General features: G+C 36.5%; 2 protein-coding genes across 5 annotated transcripts; both read right to left on the reverse strand.

The window, feature by feature from the left end:
- Nucleotides 1-73: 73 nt before the first annotated feature.
- Nucleotides 74-2,535, reverse strand: LOC120282243 (cyclin-J18-like). Of its 3 annotated transcripts, XR_005542917.1 has the most exons (10): nucleotides 2,284-2,535; nucleotides 2,135-2,211; nucleotides 1,943-2,042; nucleotides 1,768-1,866; nucleotides 1,654-1,671; nucleotides 1,500-1,570; nucleotides 1,145-1,271; nucleotides 1,016-1,076; nucleotides 418-648; nucleotides 74-181 (listed from the first exon to the last, which is right to left on the reverse strand). XR_005542917.1 is itself a non-coding variant. In XM_039289008.1 (9 exons), exons 1-9 carry the CDS (start codon nucleotides 2,356-2,358, stop codon nucleotides 175-177), a joined length of 642 nt encoding a protein of 213 aa, XP_039144942.1. In that variant the 5' UTR covers nucleotides 2,359-2,535; the 3' UTR covers nucleotides 74-174. The 3 variants fall into 3 exon arrangements, 2 of the variants coding, with proteins under 2 accessions (XP_039144942.1, XP_039144941.1); XM_039289008.1 differs by lacking the exon at nucleotides 418-648 and having other exon boundaries at nucleotides 74-188; XM_039289007.1 differs by having other exon boundaries at nucleotides 74-648.
- A 439-nt stretch (nucleotides 2,536-2,974) lies between these two features.
- Nucleotides 2,975-13,302, reverse strand: LOC120282096 (putative 3,4-dihydroxy-2-butanone kinase). Of its 2 annotated transcripts, none has more exons than XM_039288832.1 (20): nucleotides 13,155-13,302; nucleotides 12,840-12,913; nucleotides 12,681-12,744; nucleotides 11,152-11,264; nucleotides 11,028-11,075; nucleotides 10,746-10,817; nucleotides 10,579-10,668; nucleotides 9,740-9,913; nucleotides 9,420-9,503; nucleotides 8,782-8,837; nucleotides 7,150-7,280; nucleotides 6,977-7,069; nucleotides 6,260-6,324; nucleotides 5,412-5,555; nucleotides 5,255-5,298; nucleotides 4,428-4,511; nucleotides 4,206-4,273; nucleotides 4,011-4,123; nucleotides 3,843-3,938; nucleotides 2,975-3,456 (listed from the first exon to the last, which is right to left on the reverse strand). In XM_039288832.1, the coding sequence occupies exons 1-20, from the start codon at nucleotides 13,192-13,194 to the stop codon at nucleotides 3,325-3,327; spliced, it is 1,785 nt and encodes a 594-aa protein (XP_039144766.1). In that variant the 5' UTR covers nucleotides 13,195-13,302; the 3' UTR covers nucleotides 2,975-3,324. The 2 variants fall into 2 exon arrangements, with proteins under 2 accessions (XP_039144766.1, XP_039144765.1); XM_039288831.1 differs by having other exon boundaries at nucleotides 6,251-6,324.

The following is a 13,302-nucleotide window of genomic DNA, read 5'->3' on the forward strand; positions in this document are numbered from 1 at the left end:
GAACAAACAAACTAACAAAAAATAAAAATCAGGTCTTAATCCCTAACATCTCACAATTTGTAAGTTGCATCAATAAAATTTACAAAGAAATGACAAGTGATGCAATTCTTAATAGTCGATATGCTTCCTTTCATCGCATGTATTGAACAGCATGATAGTGATCTTTGAGCTCATTCAGAGTCTGCATACTAAACCAAATAAAAATCATTGGAGAGGAGAGCTAGATATATCTTATATTGCTACTGGTTTCACCAGTAATTGTTTGTGTTTGATGAAAGAGTAAGATATGGAGGATGCTGCTCATCCATCACTGTCACAACTCACAAGTGAAAATATGATGAAATACGATTTACACTGATTGAAACATCTACAGAAAAACAGATAAAATGTAAGTATCGGAGTTTGGCTTCATCTCACTCTACTATCAAGATCTTTTCATCAGTGAGTACTGCAGTAAAGTAATGGAGACTCCTTTGAAAATCATATACTACAGTCTGAACCACATTGACTGGTACTAAACTCATTTAAGCTGAATTGAGGCATCTCCAGTTGTTCATTGTATTGGCATCTTAGGGCACAATATGTGTTTGAGAATGTGTGCAACCATTTCTCCAATATCTTCTTCCTCATAAGAGGTGACGAACTTAACTGCAGCAAGAGGAGCATCACTCTTAAGAGAACTACTAAAGAGTATTATAGTGAGAAGCAAAATTTTTACAGAAGATCCTGCAGTTTATTTGCATGAGACTGAATCATAAATATTAAATTTGTGTAATGTCATCCTTGTCTCATGCTATGTTTGTTATATAGTTCTGCTAAGCGTTTGTTCATAATAGTGTATGGAAACATTATTGAGAATGGACGTTTGACTGTGTTAAATCATCTAAAGGCCATGTAAAATATAAGAAAAAATGGATATTGCATATCTTTAGCAACATGGCATTCATCTAAAAATTTGATCAAGAAAATTCATAGCAGGTAAGTTGATTAAACGTTGAGAGTGAAAGGAATGTACCCCATGGAAGAACAGGAAACTCCCATTCTTGCTTGGGGACTGACAGAACATATGCGGTTACCTGTACAGAAATTTATAAAGAAATGATTAAGCTGGTGATTTTTAGATAAACAACGTTGATGAACATACAAGTACTGATGCTGCAAGGGCATAGGGAGTAAAGAAAAGCTCTGAAATCTCTTCTGTCTCATATAGAAGATCCATAATCTCTGTGCAGAGATGAAAGCTCACAAGCTCCCCAATTCTTGATAGCTCCCTGATATAAACAACACTAATGTATATTTAAAATAAAAGATTTTTAATAGAAAAAAGCTGACCAAATAAAACCAAATTGTTTAAACTTCAAGTAAATCAAAAACAGAGGAGAGACACAAGTATAAACAGATAAAACACTAGTGAAAACAATGCGTGAGGTTAAATTCAACAACAAGCATTTGAAGTAGCACGAGCATTAAAAACACAAATATATGAGTAAAGAAATCACCTAAACTGAATGAGAAGGTCTTCCAGGAATTGAAAAGCAATCTGTGAAGCTCCAATTTCGAACCTCAACACCTGGTCACCACCAAATTTCATTGAAAACGGAGCACCATCATCAGGACTCCTTGCAAAGTTAGTATTCAGATAATTATACCTACCTCCATAAACACCAGTTCCTGCAAACGAAAGCAAATCAATAAACGCGCACCAAACAACAAATAAAAAGAGAAAGCAGTGAAGAAGAATTCCATTCAAAATCAATGATCACATACAGCTATTGCAAAATCTCTGGTAGTGAAGTGCTGATCAACAATGAGGTTATCACCCAAAGACTTGAGACTAGTGACGGAGAGAGGGCGAGTATCATGTATCTAAATAACCAAATTGGACAAGAGTGAAATTCTGACATCGATGTGGATGAAAGCGTGAGACAAAAAAGAAACAAACTTTGCTCGAAATCCAGATGGAGATGAGGGCGAAGAGCTGGAGATTGCTCTCTCGGAGAGGGTTCAAGAGCCAGTTTGGGTTCGTGTTGCCCTGCAAGAAGCTATGTTACATTAGGTTAGCAGAGCAGAGCAGAGCACATAGAGAGAGAGAGAGAGAGAGAGAGAGAGAGAAAGGTGAATGAACAGGGATTACCAGGGGAGGGAAGGGAGGAAGCGATCGGCGAAGAAGGAGAGTGCGGTGTACTTGACGATCGGGGAAGCCAAGAGTTGCTTAAGAGGGTGGCAAGGAGGTTAGGGTTAGGGTATTGAGGAGAAGAAGGAGAAGAGAAGCGTCTGACGTACCAGGGAAGAAGACTCGACGAGGAACTCTACAAGATGACGCCGCACGTGAGCGGGGACGGGCAGGGACACCTCCATCGCGCTCGCCGGAGAAGGAGACGAAGATCAAATGCTTTTATATAACAAAGATGAAATCCTGATGGCGGGAAAGGTGTTTTGAAATGAGCCATTGTGTACACATGCCAGCTGGGATTTCAGATTCGTGTAGCTAAGGAACTTCCATTTTTATTTTGCAGGTTAAGGGCGTTCATTTTGGAGGGAGTAGCGGAAGTGATCAGACAAACCCACTTCTAGTTTTATCATCATCATCTTTAAGTGATGAGAAAAAATATGACTTGTCTCACTTCAAACTGAAGTAGACTTTTAAATTAAACCCATCTCAACAAATTTTTTTATTTATTGAAATAGAGATAAATAAATCATTATATAAAAACCAATTTTTTTTTCATTTCTAGTACTATTCTCCACTTCTCTTATAATAAACACCCGCTTAGACTACGAGCACACTAATGAATAGTACAAGAAATGACATGCGGATACCATGAGAAAATGGTCGGTTTGGTTACCTTTTAATAAAGCAATATAAATACTCAATTAAACGACTGACTTTCTCCCTTCATGGTCCTCCATATATGAAAACCTTTCAGAAGGTCCACCGCCAAAAACATCATCAGACTAATTAGCACATATATACTGTCATATGACGCACATTAAGTTATATTTTTATTTTTTATCGTTACTTTTTTTTTTATATATTTTAAGGCTGATGCATTGCATTGCATTACATGGAAGAGAGGAGAGAGAGAGAGAGAGAGAGAGAGAGAGAGAGAGAGAGAGAGAGATGAGGTTTGGGGAGACACGCCTTCTCAGCTTGTGCACAGCACAGCGGAAAACAACGAGTTCAAAAAAACTTAAGACAAAAAACAATTGAGAGAAAGGGGGTGAAAATTGAAAAAGAATGACTCTGTTAAGACACCAATTGTCTGACCCAGGCCGATTGTTGTCACTATTACTGTTGCTTGCAGTGAGATACCCTGCTAGATGTTAGTTCTCTGCGTTTTTCAACTTATGCTCCACAGCAAGCGCTGCCGCTCTGTACCATGTTGCAGCAGCCATGGCTCCAGGATCTGGAACCGTGGAGAGAACATCTCCTGTTATGTATGAAGATCTGCCAGCCTGCATTTATAATGTCAAAAAGATATAAATAACCAATAAACCTCATTTCAACATGAGCATAATTCAGCAACACAAAAGTTGAAAAAATAGAACTGATACAAATAAACCAGAAATCTTATTATTAACTAACATGGACTTATTTTTTATAAATTTTAAAGCATTCAGGAAGATACTCTCACTCAGCCCCTACATGCAGATTCAATGCAGTTCCTAGGGTCAGAAGTTCAGAATATCAAGATTTAGTGCTGGTTTTATCCAACCAGGCATAAATCATCAACTCTTTCTAATGTTGTGCTGATGAAAGCTCATCCATGTTCCAGTACAATAAAAAAGAAATAGGGGAAGAAAATAATTGTGACTGCATATTTATAAAAGACATTACTCACTTGAGGTTGCATTTCTTTGGTTGATTCGGCCCCGTTTACAGCTGCTTCAGATGAAAGGACAAAAGCTGCAACAGGATCATTCCCCTTGTCCAAATTCTGCTTGCAAAGAAAAATCATGAGAAATTAGTCATCCATTCTTAAGAGGTGGCTCAAAAAAGAATCACTTGCCTCTTTCAGTACTATTGATGCAGGAATAAGGGCATCCAACATTGTACGATAGCCTCTCTCAGCTCGGCCATATTTACTAACAGCTGCAATAGATGCTTCCAGCGCTCTAGACCCTGAACCAAAGACACATGCCATTAAAAGGGAACCACAGACCACAGTTCATGGCAACATGAACGTAACAGAGCCACGTCTCACATTGTTCTGGTGTGACATCTGGGCTTTCCTTTAAGCTTGTGTAAGCAGCCTTGCAGAAGATGGCATATCTGAATTTTAAAAAAGTAATTAATTTCCTAGCAGGGAGAAATTAAGTACAATTTCAGATAGACATCAAATGTATGTGAGCCAAATAGCACATGTTGGCTCACATGGAAATATGATGCATGAACAAGTAAAAATTCAAAGGTATGAGTACTATACAAGATGCCACTTGTTCCTCCCATCACCCTTCGGATAGATGTGCCAATTTCATTCACTGTTTCTGAAGCAACATTGAGTGGGTAACTGGAGAACAAAAACATCTGATTACATTGCTATCCGGAAACTGGAAAACCAAAATCACTTATCACAGGATTTAGATTCACGAAATAAATGATTCAATGCCACACCAAATTCTTCTGAGTTAATCAACCTAGAAAACGAAATCACAAAAATAGTATCAGGAGTGCACACATATGAAACTATGTAAAAACCATATAAGAGGACAAAGCTTTTGCATAAGATCATTCAATAGACAATCTTTTTTTTTTTTTGAAAATTTATCACAATACATCTTCTGGCACATGTCATCCCCCATTTTCATGCTTAAATGTGTCATTGGATTAGCACCAATATTTTATCCAGAACATGATCATTTAACAGGGCTGGAAAAAGAATTGCAGATGGCTATCTTTTGCTCTTAGACCTTTCAACACTATATAATATACACTATGTGCCCTACGTGTGTCATGAGTAAAACATAAAGGTTTGGCCACATCTGTAACACAGGAAATGGCAGGAAGCCTGGTCATGCACACCTAAAGTCCTATATAATATTTAGGCCTCTGCATAGATGTCCCAAAATCCAGGTATTGATTTAAACTACAGGCAGGAGTACACTTACCCAGTAAAGAGTCATGGAAAGATCAAATGACTGAACAATGCTATCTTTTGCACCCATAAGAAAAAGAGTGCATTGCATAAAGCATTATTCTATGTAGGAAGGAGAAAACATGAATAGAAGTAATAGCAACTTAAAGTGGTTTTACCATTTCTTCATGTCATCAAGAATCGCCATCGCACCTCTATACATCTGCACAGAACATGTACATCACAATCAAATGCCATAATAAATGCATTAAGAGTACATGAATAATAAAAGATCTGCTGGCTTGAAAAATGACAAAGAGAGGGAAAAACGCTCACAGTAGATCCACAATCTCCATCACCAACTTTACTATCCCAATCATTTAGCTTGTCCTTAACATCAATGATTGCATTAACTGCAGCAAGAATAGCACACTCAAGAATTCGGCCCTGTTCATTCAACTCTAGAGGTTGATTGAATTCCTGTTCACATGGAAATGAATTCAGCATGACAATTGGTTAGCGCTCCAGACTAAAAAATTGATCATTCAAAACATAATAATAAGGTAAATTTAGTTAAGAAAGAAGTTTGAAGCATATAATGAATTTTCAGGGTTGAGGCAACTGGATAAACCCTCATTTAGAAAAAGGAAAAAGAATGCAGCCACAAATACTGTGTTGTGACCATGCAAATTAATTCATGGAATTTTATGAATTAAGATATATTCATTGCTTTAATGCAACTTAATAACACTTCAAAAAAGTTACAGATGATTCAAATGCAAACATTTTTCTCTCTAATTGTCGGTATAAATGCCATAACGCACTCATAAAACTTCTTCATAAATATGTTGCATAGATACCTAAATTGGAACATTTGAATTTGAAAATTTTAGTTTCATCATTAGTCAAATTATCAAGTCCTAATATCTATAATAAGAACATAAACAGCATGCCCACGATCAAGAAAAAGCATCATCCCAAAAGTCTCCATCAATTATTAAAGCAGACAGCTCTAAACAGAAAAATTGCATCAAAAACCTAGATCAAAGGAAACAATAATGGCTCAGAACCAGACACCAACACATATAAGCAAAATAACAATTATTTTAAACAGTAAATATGGGTCTTTTAAAACAGAAACTTTATAGACCCAATGATATAGACTTGTTTCTTACATCTTGTACCTCTTCATTTCGTGAAGAATGAGATGGCGGCACAGGAACAGGGATCTTAGCAGGTGGACGATCCCCTACACAGGTTAGAAAGCCTCTTATAAGCAAACTACTGGCAGTAAAGAATGATCTATAAAAGAAAATGCTTCAGCTTCTACCAACAGACTACCAACAGACCAAGCAAGCTATTATGAAGTTTCTTCTCATGAAATGGTTCTCAAATATTCGAAAATGATGCTAAGCATGTATCGTATATTAAGAAAAGTGATGGTAAGTATTCAATATGAAACTCAGTTGTGACCAAAAGAAAGATGACTGAGATGACAAAACTTATCATTAGCATATCAACCCAGAATTTCCAATAGTTCAAACATTTCTTCAGGGCATTAAAACCCAGAATGCCACCCTCATTAACAAGGAAAATAAAACCTGACACTTCTTTAATATCAAAATATTAAATATGACTAAAGGAGCTTCTTCACAATAAGATTTCAACAAACATCTAAAATGCATAGTTTGATCTGTTCTCATATGTCAACATAGAATAATACTACAATTTCCTGACAGATTGAGCCAGCAAGGGCCAAGCATTAGGTAAAGAACATTTTTTACATATAATCGTCATCCATGTTTCAACTCTTTTATTACATAAATTTAATACATGATTGTTAGATAATAAGAGTATCAATTGTATGACTGGAGAAACCTGATTAGGTCCACAACTCCTACCTTCAACACCGACAGGCCAATATGGAGCTTTAGTAGGGGCATCCAAACGGTCTAAAATGGATGGTTCTGATTTCATAATAGAAATGGAGAATCCTGCAGTAGACAACTATTCTAATTAACAATACAAGTATGAATTAATACAGGACAACCTCTTATATCAAGAACAAACTGACCTGCCATATCAAGAGAAGTCATAAATGATCCAGTATAAACTCTGTCAACAGCAAGTCCATGTTCCAGCTGTAGTTGTGGGATCGCCTTTCCTGATGCAATCATCAACTCCATGATTGGTGTTGCACCTAAGCTGTAGACCAGCAATAGTTAAGACAATTTATACATGATAGTTATTAATTAAACAATGCCCCCTGCTATAGAACAAACAAGATTAGCTCGATTACTTCAAAGAAACAATAGCTAAACTGACACTGGTTTGAATCAGGAGAGAAGTATGTACGAAAAGGTTATCCCATCATTGTAATCTGTGATTCCAAGGTATTGAACAAACCATATTCCAAAAACAGGTTTCAAGAATTCCCTCATTTGGGAAAAATATTATTTCAAATTTCATAAATTCTTGGTTTTCTCTTCACCATTTGGTATTAAGAAAAACTCTAACTCGGGTACATGTGAGGGCACAGCTCCCAATAGTGAGATATCCGAATGATAGATAAGACCTTGATTGCTGATGATTCATACCTACTTAACTCCAGTGATGTGTTCTTTCAAAATTCATAGGATACATCAATTAGCAATAACAAAATATAGACCTAAGATTGTTACATTTAAACAACTCCGTAATTGATTTCTGTTTTACCTTTGCATAAGTTTCCTCTAGCATGACATTATAATTATAACCAATATAAACTCTAACAATGAATCAGTTGTCCTGTAAAGTTCCATTCTTGCTCCTTGCTACTACAGAGCATATTGGATATGACCCTCCACTAGCAGTCATGAAAAGACCACCAACATATTCCAGCAAAGGAAAAAAAAGCACATTTATGAAGCTGAAAAAGTGACATAAGCATATTGCTTCTCTATCAATACCGCCCTAAAGCAGGATAAACTAAGCACCTGACTCCAGAATTCTTGCTATAAACTAATGCAAGAAAACATACATCATGAAAGTTGAACACGGCAACATTCTAAAGACCCTCTTAGAAAATTAGTAGGCAAATTGTTAAATAATCCACGGGCAATGATGTGTATAATTGTATCATTCAAACAAAGGACCTTAGAAAAAAGAAAAAGAAAGTTACAGCTCAGAGCTCTAATCTAAAACCATGATAACACTCCATTAAAGATGATAAACAAGAACAGGTGCTAGCCGGAAAAATTAGAAGGATTCTACATAAAGATATTCACTTGTAGAACTAAAACAACTTCCGGAATCCAAACACCTATACTAAGATGCCAAAGCAAGTGTAACACCACAAGAAGAGTAAATATATATATAAAGTAAAAATAGCAGGTGGATTATTTAGGCATGTTTATAAGACAATTCAATAAATCTTGAATCGCTTTAGATGCTAATCACAGAACATCTATTTCTTCCTTTCACAAAAAATGATCCTGATATAAAACTGTGTATGTCAGGTCAAATATTATTTATTGGATAACTTCAAAATAAATGAAATTTCAATTAAGAGAATAACATAGAAATGTGATAAACAAGTCGACAATGTTGCTATTTGTATCACTTGAGAAATGTTAATCACAGCTCACCATGTACACCTTACGGCTAAAACATTAAAATTGTGATTGATTATCAAAACTGAAAATTTTGGTGACAGGACTGCACATACCCATTGATCATGAGGACCACTCTACTTCCCCTTTTGATGGGAACATATTGTGTTTCCTGCAAGTAATTGAAGAGTTAAACACAAATTAAGATATCAAGGGCATAAGTATAGTTAAAATCAACGACAACAAGGAAGAAATCATCAACAAGAATTTAGATTGACGTAAAGCATCATCCTATTACAAGTTCAGCCAACAAGTCAACCAACGCATTACCAAAGATTAATATAACAAACTAATTGCAACTAAGATGAATTTATGAAGGTGCCTTACGGGGATGGTACTGAATTTCAGGGCAATGGAGCACATTACTGCACAGCTAACATCTACGTGGGAAGATCTCTATCAACAAGGATCAATCATGCTCATCAAAAGATACAAACCATCAGCCTAACATTACATAAAACTATTTCACATAGTACTGCTATACACCACAAAATGGCATGTAAATCAACAGTCTTACATTAAATAGAACTGTTTCCCATAAAAGCCTTCCCAAATTTGATGAAAATATTAGAATGAACTTAGAAACCAAATTACAGAACTTCTAAGATAATAATTACATATCTAGCGAATCCCATTCTATGCAAAGCCCATGCACATAATTGAGGGAAAAAAATATCAGTCAAATGTGGCATACCATTGATAGTATCTGCTTGAGAACATGAGATACCACAACCTCAACTGGCTGGAGTTCAGCAACAGCAGCACCAGGCTCCCCATGCTGGAGGGGGAAGCAGTTTTAGGCTTTTGACTTGTCAAAATTAATAAATATAACAATTGCAAATTCAAAAGGCACTTCCTCTTCATCTGGAATATTGCGTTTGTGAGGTCAAAAACCCAACACCCACATTCAATCAGCGTGATTAATTTATACAAGAGAAGCAAAGCAAATAGAGAAGGAATGCACCAAGATAACCAGCTGGGAAACTGATTCCTGATATGAAGCAACGAACTTACAATTCCGAGACCAAGCTCCATTAACCCTGGACCTAATCGATCAGATGTTACTTGTCCAGGCAGTGTGCAAACTGATAAAGCAACTCCCATAGTGCCTACCAGCTCAGATGCATGCTGTGCTTCTGCAGCAACCTCAGCAAGGGAAAGGCCAGCAGCTGCAGCAGCACCAGCAACCTATAAGACAGAGACATGATTGGCATGAACTTGATACAAAAACTCAAATCCGAAAGGGCTTAAGGTGCCTGGTATATTCTTGCCATGTCAATGAAAAAAAAAAAAATGAAAGAGAAAGGACATGATTATATGATCCTTACAAGACATCACATGGTCCCACTTAATAGTCAAGAATATTTCCTGTATGGTTTCCTTCAACTTGTGAATTAAGAATTTTGAAGCCTCGAATCACCCTTAATCAGCTGTTATTAAATAAAGCAGTGGATTTGAAAAGATGAATCACATGGTAACATTTATCACACCTCACCAACCAAAAAAGGGGCAACACTTGATGTGTTACATATTCTACTACAAGGACTAGAAAAGATGGCATTGGTGACTTCGCCAAACAAAGAAATGTGCTAAAGATTTATATCAGATGTAATAATCTTTTGTAAATTTATGTTTAAAGAAGCTAAAAAAATTGCAATGGTTTCAATTACTAAAAAAATATAAAGTGAGGTTAAATTTTACACACACCATGATTTTGAAAGCTTCTTCAAATTTTTATAAGCTTGGCAACTTAGCAGGAAGGGATGTGAAATAAACATTTAGATCATTATCTATAAACATTCCATAACAAAATAAATAACTATGAAGTATGAAGTAAATAACAAAAGAAAAACCTTGTGGATAAGAACTGTCCCTGCCAAGCCTCGCCTTCCAGTAATACCTCGAGGGGGTGGAAGAGCACAATCATCTCCAACAATAACCATCTGCAAGTATAACAGTTTGAAGTGCTACCATATCATGTTAAAGTATTAGATTCTTTTGATACATCCATGACATCTACCTCCACTTTGTAACCTTCTGATTTTGCCTCCTCAGCTGCCAGACCAAAATTCAGTCTATCTCCAGTATAGTTCTGTCAGAGGGGCATAAAAATAACAATAGATGTTTTCATGATTGAAGTATACTGTATCTAACAGAAGGGAACCAATAAATTATATAAAGCATGAAAAACTCCAATAGACAACAAACATGAACAGTCAACCAGCACTGGCACAAGACAGTGCAAATATAGTAATATACACAACAATTTAATAGTACAATATTCCATCTAGTAGCAAGGTACCGTAACAATTAGTAGGCATCCTTTGGGACCTGTTACAGCGCGTATGCCCTATATAGTTGAAGAAAAATTAGTGTAAGTTTATAAACATTTAAAACAAGGACACTTGTACCATAAACTACCGTACAGCTAAAATAGAATCAACAGGAGGAGAGGTAAAAACATCCCCACAGATCGCTGCTGTCAGCATTCCTTCCCCAACAAATCCAGCCTGACCTGGCTCATGGCCACTTCCTCCTCCTGTTTACACCAATGTACCATGAAAAATTTTCAAACTAATGGCCACAAACCAAAGCATGGTACAAATTCTCCAGTCAAGTCATGCAAAGTAGACATACAATCAAATGTAGATGAAATGAAAAATCTTATGCTGAAAGAGCATTGGCATCAGAATGGAATGCAACAAGTATTGGCTAATGCTGTAAAGAGAGCAAATTCAGATAAAAACAGATTGGCTGAAACCTAGCATGCCTGTTCATGATAGTGACATTTAATGATTGTGTGAATGAGTGATGTGACAAAAAAAAATAAAAGAGAATATGGCCTTCTGATTTGTAACTCTCATAGTAAAGTTCATGGAAGGGAACTTTCATGTGATAATACAAAGTCAATAAATGGATGTGATGCAAGAAAAATAGGTGTGGCAAATGACCTTCACATCATATAATGATTACAAAAAAATCTACATTTTCATGGCCGTATAGTTTCTATATGAAATCTAGCCAAAGCTGAAAACCATGCTTAGCTGACAGCTTCCAATAATAAATGATTAATGATTTTTGAAATAATAACATATGCTCTAACACTTCTTTGAGGTTCAATGATAAAAAATCAAGGCATACTACTAAGTGTGAGAGAAAATATAAACAGGCAGTTTCTTTTCATATTTCTTCAAGTCATGTGTGACAAGCTAGAATATAAAGTGCCATAACTAACATGTCTGAGGCTGCACAATTCAAATAAGAGCACTGTTCAAATATTTATTTCTGCTGCCCCTCATGCTAGGGAGTGGTGTTACCATTGTTCTTACGCTCTACCGAACTAACTACTGGGTATCATTGGCCTTTTGGTGTACTTTCCATTTGTTTACTTTGCCATGCGCCTTTAAGCATCTGAGTAGGTTCAGAGAATTCAATGTTTAAAGAGTATTTCTGCAAACAGCACATCTAATACACAACCCAACCACACTGACAATCCACTTCAAATAACAACATTCTAGGCTAGTTCGCCAAAAGAACACATATCGGGCACACTACAATATAAATTACATAGACACCCATGCAACTAAATTAAGTTCAGCACTTGAAATGAACCTCACTTTTAACCACTGTTTGCAAAAAGAGAATTTATCTTTCTGGTAAATAAAAATTCTAAAAGAGCTCATACAAGTCCACTTGTATCAAGCAGAGACCAAAACCAATGTATTGGCTCAGCATTTACAACAAACTCCACTGTATTGGCTCAGCATTTACGACAAACTCCAATGTATAGGCTCCGCATTTACGACAAACTCCTATTTTAGGGCAGTATAACAGACAACAAAAGTCATAAGATCACGACAAAATATTCGAATGGCATTGATTTTGCTCATTTGACTTCATTAATCAAGTGTAAGACACAAAAACAAGAGAGTATTCCCAATCAAACCAAACGTACCAGATATAACAGCAACCTTGTCATACTTATTCCCAGGAATATCAGCCCGCAGGACCACCTTAACCTACAAACACGACCCACAATTCAAAACTCCAGATCAAAACACAAGAAACAGAACAGTAATTTAAACAAAAAAAAGGGGATAAAAATGATTACAACCTGCGGGAATCCATCAAGGTACTGCAATCCAGGAAAAGTTTCTACCAGACCTTCAATGAATTCAGTCACCACCGCTACATTCACCGCACCAAAAACCCACACAAATTAAACATCAAAAAAATTCACATTCCAATCAAGAATCCAAATCCAAACACGGAACAAGATCGCAAGCAAATCACAACAAGAATCGCAAGATTTCAAACCGAAAACACCACAAGCTCCCGGATCACACAAGAACTCAAAAGATTCATCCAAAACCTAACTCGAAACCAAAGAAAACAGGAATTCCAATAAAGGAGAATCGCAGAACCAAACCATTAGGGTCATTGACGAGCTTCTTGCCCTGGAACGCCATGGGGCTTCGATCGGCGAGGAGAAACCCTAGCTCTCTCAGCGAACCGAGAGCTTGAACCCCCTCCTCGATCTCGTCTTCTTCGGAAATCCCTTCTTACCTAAGAAATCA

Source organism: Dioscorea cayenensis, chromosome 18, assembly GCF_009730915.1.
Source record: "Dioscorea cayenensis subsp. rotundata cultivar TDr96_F1 chromosome 18, TDr96_F1_v2_PseudoChromosome.rev07_lg8_w22 25.fasta, whole genome shotgun sequence".
NCBI classification, from domain to species: Eukaryota; Viridiplantae; Streptophyta; class Magnoliopsida; order Dioscoreales; family Dioscoreaceae; genus Dioscorea; species Dioscorea cayenensis.